This window comes from Hylaeus anthracinus, unplaced genomic scaffold (assembly GCF_026225885.1).
Source record: "Hylaeus anthracinus isolate JK02 unplaced genomic scaffold, UHH_iyHylAnth1.0_haploid 0, whole genome shotgun sequence".
Lineage (NCBI taxonomy): Eukaryota > Metazoa > Arthropoda > Insecta > Hymenoptera > Colletidae > Hylaeus > Hylaeus anthracinus.
In genome coordinates, this window is record NW_026533254.1 from 17,565,228 (window position 1) to 17,579,027 (window position 13,800).

The 13,800-nt window shown below is 35.2% G+C and overlaps 4 protein-coding genes and 1 long non-coding RNA gene across 7 annotated transcripts; 3 read left to right on the forward strand and 2 right to left on the reverse strand.

Moving 5' to 3' along the window:
- The first annotated feature begins 559 nt into the window (after nucleotides 1-559).
- LOC128886889 (dentin sialophosphoprotein-like) lies at nucleotides 560-4,529 on the forward strand. Of its 2 annotated transcripts, XR_008459931.1 has the most exons (5): nucleotides 560-3,158; nucleotides 3,241-3,351; nucleotides 3,423-3,573; nucleotides 3,657-3,923; nucleotides 4,390-4,529. XR_008459931.1 is itself a non-coding variant. In XM_054142131.1 (4 exons), the coding sequence occupies exons 1-4, from the start codon at nucleotides 774-776 to the stop codon at nucleotides 3,860-3,862; spliced, it is 2,853 nt and encodes a 950-aa protein (XP_053998106.1). In that variant the 5' UTR covers nucleotides 560-773; the 3' UTR covers nucleotides 3,863-4,038. The 2 variants fall into 2 exon arrangements, 1 of the variants encoding a protein (XP_053998106.1); XM_054142131.1 differs by lacking the exon at nucleotides 4,390-4,529 and having other exon boundaries at nucleotides 3,657-4,038.
- Nucleotides 4,500-6,219, forward strand: LOC128887064 (protein lifeguard 4-like). The gene is made up of 5 exons (XM_054142514.1): nucleotides 4,500-5,058; nucleotides 5,187-5,295; nucleotides 5,371-5,476; nucleotides 5,550-5,701; nucleotides 5,776-6,219. The coding sequence occupies exons 1-5, from the start codon at nucleotides 4,902-4,904 to the stop codon at nucleotides 6,023-6,025; spliced, it is 774 nt and encodes a 257-aa protein (XP_053998489.1). The 5' UTR covers nucleotides 4,500-4,901; the 3' UTR covers nucleotides 6,026-6,219.
- LOC128887108 (60S ribosomal protein L26) lies at nucleotides 6,167-7,471 on the reverse strand. The gene is made up of 4 exons (XM_054142607.1): nucleotides 7,331-7,471; nucleotides 6,870-7,050; nucleotides 6,650-6,790; nucleotides 6,167-6,354 (listed from the first exon to the last, which is right to left on the reverse strand). Exons 2-4 carry the CDS (start codon nucleotides 7,035-7,037, stop codon nucleotides 6,217-6,219), a joined length of 447 nt encoding a protein of 148 aa, XP_053998582.1. The 5' UTR covers nucleotides 7,038-7,050; nucleotides 7,331-7,471; the 3' UTR covers nucleotides 6,167-6,216.
- Nucleotides 7,472-7,623: 152 nt separating this feature from the next.
- LOC128887055 (uncharacterized) lies at nucleotides 7,624-12,532 on the forward strand. Of its 2 annotated transcripts, none has more exons than XM_054142500.1 (4): nucleotides 7,624-7,939; nucleotides 8,805-9,086; nucleotides 10,248-10,519; nucleotides 10,651-12,532. In XM_054142500.1, exons 2-4 carry the CDS (start codon nucleotides 9,007-9,009, stop codon nucleotides 11,220-11,222), a joined length of 924 nt encoding a protein of 307 aa, XP_053998475.1. In that variant the 5' UTR covers nucleotides 7,624-7,939; nucleotides 8,805-9,006; the 3' UTR covers nucleotides 11,223-12,532. The 2 variants fall into 2 exon arrangements, with proteins under 2 accessions (XP_053998475.1, XP_053998469.1); XM_054142494.1 differs by having other exon boundaries at nucleotides 7,624-7,898.
- Nucleotides 12,379-13,641, reverse strand: LOC128887116 (uncharacterized). The gene is made up of 2 exons (XR_008459970.1): nucleotides 13,582-13,641; nucleotides 12,379-13,185 (listed from the first exon to the last, which is right to left on the reverse strand). It is a non-coding gene; the product is annotated as an uncharacterized LOC128887116 (long non-coding RNA).
- Nucleotides 13,642-13,800: the final 159 nt, after the last annotated feature.

Genomic DNA, 13,800 nt, shown 5'->3' on the forward strand with positions numbered 1-13,800 from the left:
ATGTAATTGAAACTCGACGAAATAAAATCAACAGTAATTCCGAAAGTTCCAAAACGTATACATATAAAAATGACAGAATCTATATCAATTACTATTTTGTGCTATCGTTCAACGCAAGATAAAGCTGTAAACAAAACCACGTGACTTATGATAAGACCAAAACTCCGAACTGTTGTCTTTTAAGTAAATACAGATTCAATTGAAATTGTATAAGCTACTGTGTATAATAGTTAGAGTTCTGTAATAAAAATGACAATAATAAAATATGTAAAGATATAAACAAAAAAATAATGAAATTAAAAATATTTTGGTCCACCGTGAATCAACTTCATGATACATTCCTGACTAGACGTCGTATCAACATGGCGGACCAATGGAAACTTGGTCACATGACAAATGCGTTTACGTTCGACTACCTCCTCGTCCAATAGAATCTAATTATAAGAAAACCCTCATCAACGCGAACCAATGAGATTCCGACATTTTGAATCCATTCTCTTATGTTGTTCCATTCCTTCCCTTTAGGTTGTTCAGACAATAGATTGTGTTATTACATATAGAAACACGCAAGTGTCTGAAACATGTGCAAATTTTTCCATTTCTTAACCTATTAAAATTTGTAAACCACGTTTAAGATCAGTGTTTATAATTCTTGTAATAGTTTATTTCTACGAAATATTATAAATGACATACTTCATAATTGTACTGTGAGTGTAAAATAAGTTAGGTTATCCATTCAAATTCAAATTGTTAAAAGACGAAAAACATTGACGATGAAGTCCGATGAAATTATATGGCAACGTGTACCGAATAATGTCGCAAGCAGAATGATAGGTCAGTCTTTAATACATAAATTAATACCATGTAGAAAGGTACAACGAAGGACCAAGGCAATGAATACAGCAATAAAACATGCTCAGAAATTGAAAACCTACAGTACATATATTAAAATGAGGACTTCTGTACTAAGAGATTTATCAGAAGATAGCGACACAGATGACAATATTAGTTTCACAGAGGATGACTACAGTATTTTGTATCAATCCGATTTATCTTTTAAAGACTATATGACAAGGAGGTCTATAGGAAATGTGGACTACTCCAATGCAGCAGAAATGGGTGTTGAAGAAAATAATGTTGTTTCTAACATGGTAAATGGAAATGAAAATACCAAAAAGCCAAAGAATAAGAAATCTTCCAGACTTGTGAAATTAGGTTGGCATAAAGTTGTTAGGAAAAAGAATACAAGCATTTCTCCTTCTGACAAAACATATAGTGATACATGTTCACCTAATAGTTCAGTTTATTCTCAAAGAGTCAGTAGACAAAGAGATGAGCATGACAATTTAAATGAATCTAATAATAATGAATCCTCTGCAACTTGTATCAAGAAAGATACTCCAATCCAAAAGAGTAAAGTATTGAGGAATAAAAAAAAACATGACTCAGAGAAAAGTATAGACTTACATATTAAGACAACAGATTCCAATAAGGTAGAATGCAGTACTACTACTCCAAGAAAAAGAAGAAGAAACATTAAGTCTGTGGGAGAAACAAATTCTATAACAAATGATATCAATACAGGATTTCAATCAGAAGAAGGTTGTGCAGCAGGAAAAAATATAAAAGAAAATTTGATACCTCTAGAGATCAATGACAATGTAGTTCAAGAGAATAACAAACCTTTGACAAATGCAGAAATACACTCAGATCAGAATCATTCTGATTGTCCTGATCAACTTTCAATAAATCAAGAAAACAAAAATGGCAAAAGTTATCAAATTCAATCTTTGCATGTTGGCAGCACAAATCAACCAAAAGATTCAGGCATAGAAGAAGATACAGAAGAAGAATTTCCAGAAAACAAAATGTGTATGGAAATAAAAAAAGATACACAAGAAACTTGCCAAAGTATGCAAATTACCTCTTCTATTGTGGATGTTCAAAGTAACTCTGAGGTAGAAACAAGCTTGACAATCTGTGATGATAAACAGATTGATCATACATCAGATAATCATGATTTATCAGAGAAAATGGTGATTGATGATCATAATGATTCAAATGAAACTATAATCGATAGTCATGATACATCCGATAAAATAGTATCCAGTACACATGATGCATTGAATGAAATAATATCAGATAGTCGCGATACACCAAAGAAAATGGAACTTGATAGTCATGATACATCAAATGAAATGATATCTAATAGTCAGAATACATTAGATGAAACAATATCAAATGGTCAGGATACATCAGATATAGAGATACCCAGTGATCATAATACATCAGATGAAATTGATATTCAAGACACAACATTATCTACACCTAAAAATGTAAAAAATAGCAAAGAGAATCAGGACACACTACAAAGACAGAGACTGCAACCTAAAGTTACTCATTCAGAGATCATTAAGAAGAGGTACAGAATCATTTCATGCAATGAATCATTACCAAATGATTGTACAGACACAGAATTAAACATGATATATGATAGCGACGAGGGAATGTTGAAATCTGTGGAAGCAGGTGAAAACATCGATGATAGTATGTCTCCCGTTACCGAACGACGTTTGCAGCAATTGAGGAGATTAAATTTGACTATCGATAGCGAGTCTAGTGAGGATGATGATACTTACAGTAACACAGAAAATATGAGAGACAAGTTACTGAAACGATCTGAAGCATCCTCAAGTTCATCAAGCAATGAAAACGAAAATGTAGATTTCAATAGCACAAAATTGACACAATATAAGAAACCAAAGGAGAGCAATAATTATAAAGATAAAAAACATAGAAAGGAAACGTATGCATCGCGAATTAAAACACATGAAAATTGTGTAAAAAGGAAAAACTCGTTTAATAACAAAGAATCTGATCTATCCTTAAAACTTTCAGATACTGATGACAATTTTTTCAAGCATACACATACGAGTTCTCCTAAAAAAGATTTGCATACAACATTCAATCATAGTCAGAATACTTCAGAAAAGTCTTCAAAGAGGATTACAAGTTGTCCAGATAATAAAAGCAGCAGTTCTGAACAATGTTCGAAAATCAAAGACAAATCGTTTTTGGATAATGACGAAAACGATCGAAATTTAGAAATTGAGAAAACTGTGGTTGAATGTTCAGCAATGCGCAGTAGACCATGCAATGTAAAAAATAAAAATTTTTTTTAATTTCAGCCATGCTATTTTATAGCTTCCAGTCTTTTCTGATGTTTCTTCTTTTTCACAGATAGAGGAATTCATAAAAGAGGAAAACTTAGTCAATGAAATAGGCGTACCTTCTTTTGTATTTAAAGATATACATGAAGATGATATCTTTCTCTTAGACATTCCATCTATGGTAAGTTGCATATGATATACATTTTCTTACAAAGTTACTGGAATCACAGCATAGTATTGCATTACATACAGGTGGTTGACACACAATTGATAGGAAAGAAAATAGTCTTAACAGAAAAAAAATTAAAGCTTGGAAACCACAAGTACAAAATCACATTGAAAGATGTAGATCACTTATCCTGTGTCTTTAGTACTGGTAAATCTCGAAAGCCCTATAAAACAGGTATATACTTCAAAAATTAATGAGTTCATTTTAAATTAACATTCTTTTTGGCACATAAAATTTACTTAATTCTTTTTTCTTAGTTAATATCAAACCAGTGACGAGAATCGTGGCACGCCAAAAGATATTTGAAGAGCCAGTCTTGAAATCAAATCAATGTACAAACGACGTAGTAAACTATATCGAAGACATCAGCGCAAGTGAAACTAATACAGTTTCTATAAAGAAACATCATAAGAGCAAGCATAACCTTTCGTTAAAAAGAAAGCGATTGAAAATGATTGAATAAAAATATACATGTGAAGCAACAAGACTTAAATTGAGGGACAGATGTGCCATTTACTTTTCAAGTATGTTTATACGAATGACCCCATCCACCTAAACATTTTCAAATAATGCAAACCTATTCAATTTATACGTGATGTTTAAGATACGAACATAAATAATAAAAACCTTCCTATGACATTTGTTTAAAATTTTACATTAGTCGCACAAATACAAGTTTTTTTTTTTTTAAGTGTAACTTACACGACGTCAGATTAATGTAACGTTTGCGTTAAATTTCCACGCAGAAAGAAGTAGGCAAGAGAATATGAAACCACTTTTTATGTCGAACGATCTTTCGGCGCGAGTAATAGCGAGCTAATGGCTGCGAACATGTAATAAGATTTTTCGATATAAAAAGTGGGTGCACCAATATTTCACCATTGTGTCCAAAAAGTTACACTTCTAACTTCACCCACTTTTTATATCTAAATAATTATTTTCGTTAATTTTGATTGCAAATAATATTCGAAGCAATTTGTACTTTTACAGCCTTGAAAGTTTTTAATCTCTTTCAAGTAAGATTCGAAAATGTCTAATCGTCACGTGCAGTCGACTGGCGACGGTTGTTACCGATTAGTGCCGAAATCAAACGAAAATAAAGTAACCAAGTAACAGCTGTGTCAAGTTAAATTTCGCTGCTGCAGCAAGATAAATGTGTTTTTGATGCTGTAGATCGTCGATAAGTGTTAATCATATTGGTTTTTCATATAATTACACCTTTATTTTATGCAACTCTCAAGGAATACAATTTTCAAAAAATACTTCGTGAGAGTGCTTGTTACGAGATAACGATTGAAAGTAACTGACGAAAAGATAACATTTATATAGAATTGATGCGATTGTCAATTGTAATTACATTTCCTCGCAACCACTACGACAGTGTGTCAGTATATATAAATTGTAATCGATTTTGACCATGGTTACTACTTCAGTTTGATAAATTCGATATTTCATTCCCGAGTGTCTATTAAAGATTTAAATACTATTTTAAAAGTGGTTTAATGCCAATTACGAATATACACAAAATGACTAGTGCAACAGTGAAATTAATAGAAGAAGATGTAGAGAGTGGGGGAAAGGAGCAGGATATGGATGGAATTGAAAATGACTTCGCTTTCAATAACAGCGTTCACAATGCCAATATCAACATACGATTAGGTAATTAATTACTTTCATTAGTTGAATTAAATTTAGCTTTAGAATGATCATAATTAATTTAAAAATCATCTTATTCTTACTGCAAACAATTTGTTCTTTAATTTATATTCCAACAATACATCTTATAGGTTTTCTCCGGAAGGTATATGGCTTGTTGAGTATTCAACTTTTAATGACTGTAATGATAGCTACAATACTTATGTCATTTCAAACACTTAAAACTTTTATACAAGAAAAGTAAGTACTTCTCAATGATGTTTGCCTTTAACACAGTATGTTCCAATAAAAACATTTATTTCTCAATTATTTTAGCCCTTGGACATTAATTTTGTCATTTGTCATGACTATGGGAACTCTGATCGTTTTGTTTGTAAAAAGAAGAGATCACCCAGTCAACTTGTTACTGTTGACTTTATTTGTAAGTTTAGTGCTGTCTTTTAAGAATTCTTTTATTGATATAAAACTATAAATAATTTATGATTTTAATACAGACATTGTCAAAAGCCTATACCATTGGAATACTGGTGTCAATGTATGATGTTACCACAGTTGTGCAAGCACTATTCATAACATTAACAGTTACAGCAGGATTGACAGTCTACACATTTCAGAGCAAGAAAGAGCTATCATTCTCAACTTCTGGGTATATTTCTACTCCTCTTTTCTTATTATTTTAATATTTATCACGATTTTGAAAATCTGATGTTCTACTTATAGGTTGTTCATTGGCCTTTGGATCTTATTGTTGGGTGGTATAATGCAAATATTCCTCCAAAGTACAATGTTGGAATTGACATTGGGAATTGCTGGAGCAATAATAATGTCTATGTTTATCGTTTTTGATACCCGCTTGATAATGCATACTCTCTCTCCAGAAGAGTATATATTGGCCACTATCAATATTTACCTTGATGTAGTTAATTTGTTCGTGTACATTTTACGAATACTTGCTGTTTCAAAACAATAGACTTTAATTTTTATACTTATCTTTGTTTCTATCGCTATATGTTACTTCGATTATCTGAATGCAAAATTTTCGATATGAAATTTTGTTTAACTTCAGCTTTAAGGATCTAGCACGTTGTGTTAAACTATCAAAGATCAAACACGGATTTCAATGTTATTTTTATTGAAATACATAAATGAAATAGTCTAAATTTACGAAGTTTCCATGGCTGCTGTCGTATCTTCTGTGTATTTTCCTTTGTCCTTGCCCAATGCTGCAAGTCTGCCTTTACTTCTTCTGTCAATAATCTTCTTGCGATCTTTGTCCATCTTCAACTTTACAATAACAGTCTATAAAAAATAAATACTATTAGAAGACAGTTGGAACACATTGTAACAATAAATAACAGAGTAGTAATATCAGTGCCAATTTCTCTGCATCAAAGAGACTAAGTTAGACAAATTCATTAATCTACAGGAAAACCCTGAGGATTTCTGGCATTATCTAACCGTGTGTCTCTATCTACGTGAATGGTTTAGATCATCATTAAAATTAACGTAAAATTAACGTAAAATTAACGTCATGTTTGAGTCGTAAAGGGTTGATCAATTAGATTTATAGAATAAGGAAGAAAGTGCTTCTTACCTTGGATGGATCAATACCAACATACACATTAGCACTGTTAGCCTTCTCACGTTGTATTCTTTCAATGTAAATGACGAATTTCTTTCTGTATACTTGGACAACTTTGCCTACTTGTTGACCCTTGTAGTGACCACGAACAACCTTCAAAAAGAAAACCAATTTAAAGAACGATTCTACGAACACTATCTTTCACGATTGTTTGCGAAAGTAAATTAATTACCTGGACTTCGTCCTCCTTGCGAATAGGCATCGAACGAACATTGTATTTCAAACGAAGTTCTTTAGAAAGAGGAGCTGACATAAGCCTCCTACGAATATGTGAGGGCGCCGTGAAGTGCCTTTTTCGGTTTTTTCTCCGCGAGGAGGTGACAAGACGGTTAAATTTCATCGTTGCTGGTTACCTATATCAACAAATGTACACATTAATATAATTTAGAGTCAACAATAGCAAGACACTTTTTTGATACACGACAGCCACCTCACGTGGCTCTTTCACACACAAACACAAAACAGGTTAACTCATTGTCACTAAAAAATATTATTATTATTCATATTTTAACACGAAAAAGATATATTCATTAGGATATCAGAGGATGAGTAAGATAATTCTAATACAAAATACGCAATGGAAATTGCTTATTTAAGCTCGATTCCAACCGATTCGGATTTCAACAAACTCACCGTTGACTGTCGGTACCGCAGTTACAACCGGAAGAGCATTTAGGCTGACATACTAGCGCCGGAAAGACAAACTTTCACATCGAATCATTCCATTGGATGGTGAAGTTGGATGTAAACAGAGCGTGATAAAATTCCAATAGTCCTCTACGTCGATACGACGATCTCCATTACTTATTTTAATATATTTTTATTATTATTAAGATTGTATAGCTAAATAAAATTATAATTTGTTCGTTATTATTTATATGTACACATACAGTGATTGACTCATTTTCATTGGTCGATCTCATATCAGTCTTGATATAGTTGTTTCATGTTTACCCTAGATTTGTCTAGTTATCTACTTTGAAATCTTTCAGGAATAGGGAATTTTAGTTGACGAATCGTTCTCTTCCTTGACACGGCAACAACGTAATTGTAATTATGTTCCGAGCTTGTGTCACTCGTGAATAGTGGACGATTGTATCGTTTCGGAATCGCGGAATTACCGTTTCCAAGGTCTTGTAAAAATATCGTAATTATGGGGCTATTAATCTTACGGAAATATTCACCATGCCGTAAAAATCGAGTAAGTACACAGTCGACCAGTGTACGCGTCGTTTCATCGAGGTAAATATTTTGTTTATACTTGATGTTGAAAGACAGTCGTCGCGATATGGAACACTACGAGTATCTTGGTAGGGTTCCTCCTATTTAATCCGTTACTCGTCCCAAATACTACGCTACGTCTCATTTATATCTCGCGACGATTAAATCGAGCGGTATTTTTCTATTTTCTTGTTCGTTTTGTGTGTCTATCATATGATTAAATATTTGTAGCGCGTTTCAGTGATCCCTATTTAAAACTTCCGTGCACTATCCGAGTCGACGTAAAGCGCATCGACAATTGTGGACAATTGTCATTTTACGCGTAGAATACCCGCATATACATATAAGCATATAAACGCGTCTATACCCTGATATATCGACCCGTGCAAACGTATATTGGCTTAATAAATGTGATTTGCCATGAGTCGATCGCATAAATAGAAAACTCGGTTCTAGTTGAAGAGGACACTGGGAGGAGGGAGAGATGAACGTCGACTAGGTTTCCGTAAAGTAGAACTGGACGGAAATTCCCGACTAGATAATAAATGTTGAATGCGGATTAAAAAAAACTTTTGATTCATTATTCGTTTAAAATTGAAACTAGAATCCGAATGCAATAATATCAATATTACGAAAATTGTCATAGATTTTTTTTTTAATTTATGAGCTTGTCAATCACTCAAATGAATTATTAGTGTTAAGATATCAGTACTAATAACATTGATATAGATATGTACGAAAAAAGGGTTGAATGTCTCAAAAAATAAGTTCATTGACATTTCACAAAAGATCGCAAATTTATTGTCCCTTTGTTTTTACATTAAAAAAACGATCGAAGATAAAATGCAGACATAATACACGCATGGACCATTTCGTTTATGCGTAGGTCGGTAGAACAACAGGCAGGTTGATCTCTTAGAAAAGGATTCGTTCTACAAGAAGTTTTTGGCAGACACCTCTTTTACGGATAATTTTTCAACAGTATTCAAAATTCATGCATCGGAATACAATCTAACGGAAGCAATCAATAAATAAGCTGTTCCCTTTTTCGAGCCTATATCGCGGAAAGAAAACTGACGAATCACAAAATGGGTTCTACTAGGCAAGATAGATCGCTAGGTAGTGGAATATCTCTGCCACAATGGATGAAGGGAAAAATTGACAATAGGTACGTATTCTTCTGAATCTTTATAAATCATCGATAATCTTCGTAAAACTAGCGCTTGTATAGCATCAATAAATACAAAGTAACCGACCAAATAACGCTGAAATCATAATATCGATGTTACGACTATTACCGTTAGATGTCGTGCAAACGCCATTTTATGATGACGCTACGTATCGATGTTGTAACTCATAATCGATGTATATGTATATAAATATAATATCTCTATCAATAAGTAGATACACAAATGTGTTTATGCGCGATAGCGACAGCTATTGCCTACGGCGATAACGATATAATCACACCAAATATAAAGATTACTATGACGTATCCGTACGTTTTACTTCCTGCTTGTTTCCATGTATTTGCATAAATATCTGCAATCTACTGGAACGAATTTACATAATTACATTCGAAGGTGCCTCGAGCCCGTAAAACAATTAGTTTGTCGATCGAAACAATATATTATTGTCTTCGAAACACTCTATTGCGAGATCGAGTTGTTTCATTTTTCTTCGATGTATTCTCGAGCGGGTGAGAATATTTGCAGGCGGAATTTGGCCAACACGATTGGACAGCTCGTTGCACGAGCATTGCGGCCGCTATTCTTAGATCTTGGACTCATGATCGTTCACGAATTCGCCCTCGTGGTTCTGCTGTGTCGCACAGTCTTCGTTTTCGCTCTTTCTTTACTCGCCTTTACAGTATTATGTATACATATATATATATATACCGATGTGGAAAACTCGGATCGAGTAACGTTTTTTTTTTCTGCGTTCGCTCGGGCGCATGACGTACGCTATCACGCGCGTGCAAGAGCAAATCGAGTTTATTGCAAATTTCGTGGGTGATTCGCTAATAATCGAACGTGTAACACGTCGAATTACGTTGCTCGAATAACATCGTTGGCACTCGTTTGGTACCTAGATCTGGAACACAGACACGCGCTTTGTGAAGGGTAAGGTACGGATAACTCAGGAAAACTGTCCATCCCTTTACTGTACTCCTTCTCGGTCCGTATGTTCGAGTTAAAACACGATGAAAGTTTCTGTTGTACACGCGTAAAACATTTATTTGTTTAAAGATACATTCTCGAGATCAAATCTGAAAGTTTGAAGATTGATGTGTCATGTTCTTAACGTGATTGCTTTTTGTTTTGCATAGATTCGATTTCGATGAGAGTACGTTCAGCCCGCCGTCTCATGACGACAGTTTTTTCTACATACGATATCCGAAGACTCAGAGTCGCCTATCGGGAGTGCAAGAGTATCGACCGATTGACCAGGTTTTCGGCGAGCAGAGCATCTCGTCGTCAACGAGCAATGTGAAACCAGAGCAACAATTAGCATCAGACGTGAAGAAGAATCAGGAAATCGACTTCAGCAAGCACCCTTTGCCGTGTCAACCGTTTATACCTACTACAACAGCGAGCAAAGGTGCCTATGAAGAACATTTTACCTAAATTAAATGAGGACAATTCTATTCGATATTAAAACTCTTATAAATTTCATTAATCTACGTCTAATTATATAATCGTGATAGTTAAGTATTTCATTTCTGATTTCAGAATTTAAGCAAAATTCGAAAATCGTAGTCGCAAAAGCAAAGTCTCAAGGGGTGGACGATGGATTTCACAGTGGGCCAGCACTTTGCGGAAAATCGATCGTTCACGTAGCCAATCAGATGATGTCCAACAAATTCCAGAAGACGTTCACGGCCGAAACGGCCGAGGTTCCACCGAGGAAAGGCAGCAAATCTTTGCCAGCCACTCCGATAGCTTCACCTAGCGTGAGTCCAGACAGTTCGCCTAAAGCTCGTCGACGATCGAATCGCTACTTCACGGGCCCTTTTCTTCCCGATCGAGAAAAATATCAAGGCGGCTGGATCTTGGCGAGTATACTGGGACAGTCCAGAGAAATCGTACCTGCAAAAATCGACGAAGAAGACGAGACTGGCTTGGACGCGCTAGCTCCGCCACCCAGGTCGCTGAGTCGAAAGAAATCTATATCCTCGCAGAATCTTACTTACGTGGGAACCGAAGAAAGGTCTAATGAAAAATCGGCGATCTACTCGAATGTATTCCAAGCAAAACCATCGGAGTTAAGAGAAATGAATTTCTGGTCGCCAACGTCCATGTGAAGCGTATTCTTCTTTATGTTCTAATCGTTAAGCGTTTCTTCCTTTCTAGAGAAAAAGCTCGAAAGTTCGTTCGCGAGGCAAACCATCGTGTCTTCGCGAGATAAACGTTATACAACGAAAAACGAAGCTTTCTGTATTATTCTGTACCCGACGGATTTGTGCCGGAGACGGGTAGAATTTTAATGAAACGATAGATTACGAATAGAAACTCTGTATGATGATATGTTCATAGTATTTATTTGATTGAGTTATTTTTTTTTTTGTAAAATTTAATGATACAATTCTTATCGTAATTTTGATCGAACAAATATTGGATGACAAATTGTTTATCTTCTGTACTCAAAATTATTTATCTGGTAAAGCATTGTCTGTCTTTGGTATGTGAATGTGTGAGTATTGCAACTGTGTCTCTCGAGCCACACATTTCGGTTTAATTCCCAGCTATTGTAGATATTTTAGTAGCAGCATATTGTTTATCGTCGTGCATACATAGTTGTTACTTAGGGAAATCTCTCATGTGAGAGCCAATTTAGACGCTTTCGACGTTCGTAATCATTGTACTATAGATTAGTAAGGACGATTGCCTTCGTGAACGCCTTTCAAATTTGTGACAGAAGTCTGTTTTTTTTTTATTTTATTTTTTTAGAGGACATTGGTTACCGCTCTTAACTAAGTATTTGATTTTATTTAATTTTATGAATGCGAGAGAAGAATATTCTATATAATAAATGTACGTGTTGTTCGTTACGTTTACATGGTATGAGTGGGTAATAGAATGCGTAAAACAGTTAAAAAATGACCAAACGCGTCTCGTAACGCGTCTCAAATTTTGTTCAACGAGAGGCTTACATTGAAATGCGAAAGATCCTAAATTCCGCGTGAGATACGTATGTTTTAGCAGTGCTAGCGTAAACGTTCAGAAGGCAACTACGGCGGCGGAGTAACCAAAAATAAGAGGTATTGCACACTCGTGTACTATATACTTGTGTTAGTTGACATTTTTGCGTTGACGGTTGCTCGTGTGTTGGTTTTTTCAACCCTGGAAAACATAACAGGGATTACGAAAATACAAGATAACTTATTATCCAGTGATTTTTCGATGCGAGTCAGTACTACAGGTGGGACGTGGAATCTCATATCAGGCTGCATTACGATAAAAGAGTAATTCGATTCGTGTAAAGTTAAGTCTGCAAGTTGATACGATACGCGAGGGGTTGCCAGTATTGCTGACATCACGTAATTATGAGCATACAGTATTGTATGAAATTTTTTAAGGAGTTAATAAATCGGGAGAGCCTTTCAAGCCAAAAGAGTTTTCTCTGTACTAAGAGTTATCTTTTCTACCTCTTTCAGATAGTAAAATTCCTATATAGTGCTTTCTTAAAAGTCACAGTCAGCTTACTTTTTAAAATAATTCTCCTACGTTTAGTCTATGTCATTTCAAGATTTAAACGCTATATCGTCGCATCAATTTCGCTCCTTTTACTATATATTGGTCGTGTTGAACAGCCAGCGAATTTTATTTCGCAACTGGCCAGGTCGTTTATTTTTTCGCGTCAGCGAATTTATATACGCGACACCTTGCAGCGCGAAGGAAGTGGGAGGACAACGCAACGTTCGACGCCCAAAGGCTTGGATTAGGAAACGAAAAAGACGCGGTGTACCAGCTTACCAAAGTGTAATGCTTTCCTTCGCCTCCGGCTTACTTATGAAATCACAAAGTTCTTGGCCGTGCCCGTACTGTTACACTTTGCCAATGTCAATTGCGTAATTGCAACCGACCGGCCGATCATGTTCCCGTTCACTTCTCATTTACGTCCGCTCTCCTTCCTCTCGGTCTTCTCTTCCGATCTAGATCCCGATTTTTCGTTCCGATGGTCAGATAGCTATTTTCCACGAAAATCGAAACGACGAAGTTAAGAAGTTTAGACAATTTTTAAATAACCATTTCGGACGCGTGGCACTGTGTACAGAGACAAAATAGAACATAGTTTTTTTACAGGAACGTTACTGATGATAAAAATAAAAATGTATCGAGTCGTTAGTCGATGTAGCCTCCTCTACCTAGCTTCAAATACAAGGATCTCACACTTTCATTGATTTCTTTAAACAGTCTTTTAGATTAAACAAATGACAATTACTATAAGCATTCTACAATACTTATTTCTAACTTTACGTAGGTAAAGAAGATCGGTCGGTCGTTTTTCAAAGAAAAGGCCTGCTCCAATAGAATTTCTATTCCGAATTAGTGAAAATTTGAATAATTAGTAAAGAGAACTACAATCAAAGTTCACTCGTGCGATAATCAGCGAGTAAACAAACATTAATTCGAAATTCACGAATCGATAGTACAACACACCGCAGTGCCTTGTCCAAGCGGTTAGATGGCAATGGTCCTGGCGATGGTTTGACACTATCTGCGATAAAACGATTCGCGATCCTGGTTAGAGCATATTCATCGTGTAATTCTGTACGATGGCTAAACCGTAATTCTATAGCCGGGCTCAATAACGACACATATTGACCGCAATTCGAGATATACTCGCGTTGAGCAACTGCACGAACTGTCTCCCTGTAC

Bases quoted from the DNA above. Each gene is read 5' to 3' on its own strand.
- LOC128886889 (XM_054142131.1), top strand. From the start codon at position 774: ATGAAGTCCGATGAAATTATATGGCAACGTGTACCGAATAATGTCGCA. The intron at 3,159-3,240 runs GTAAAAAATAAA...TCTTTTTCACAG, and splicing joins TGCGCAGTAGACCATGCAAT to ATAGAGGAATTCATAAAAGA. The intron at 3,352-3,422 runs GTAAGTTGCATA...CATTACATACAG, and splicing joins TCTTAGACATTCCATCTATG to GTGGTTGACACACAATTGAT.
- LOC128887064 (XM_054142514.1), top strand. From the start codon at position 4,902: ATGCCAATTACGAATATACACAAAATGACTAGTGCAACAGTGAAATTA. The intron at 5,059-5,186 runs GTAATTAATTAC...TACATCTTATAG, and splicing joins CAATATCAACATACGATTAG to GTTTTCTCCGGAAGGTATAT. The intron at 5,477-5,549 runs GTAAGTTTAGTG...ATTTTAATACAG, and splicing joins TGTTACTGTTGACTTTATTT to ACATTGTCAAAAGCCTATAC.
- LOC128887108 (XM_054142607.1), bottom strand. From the start codon at position 7,037: ATGAAATTTAACCGTCTTGTCACCTCCTCGCGGAGAAAAAACCGAAAA. The intron at 6,791-6,869 runs GTAATTAATTTA...TTCTTTTTGAAG, and splicing joins GCAAGGAGGACGAAGTCCAG to GTTGTTCGTGGTCACTACAA. The intron at 6,355-6,649 runs GTAAGAAGCACT...TATTTTTTATAG, and splicing joins TTGGTATTGATCCATCCAAG to ACTGTTATTGTAAAGTTGAA.
- LOC128887055 (XM_054142500.1), top strand. From the start codon at position 9,007: ATGGGTTCTACTAGGCAAGATAGATCGCTAGGTAGTGGAATATCTCTG. The intron at 9,087-10,247 runs GTACGTATTCTT...TGTTTTGCATAG, and splicing joins AAGGGAAAAATTGACAATAG to ATTCGATTTCGATGAGAGTA. The intron at 10,520-10,650 runs GTGCCTATGAAG...TTCTGATTTCAG, and splicing joins TACTACAACAGCGAGCAAAG to AATTTAAGCAAAATTCGAAA.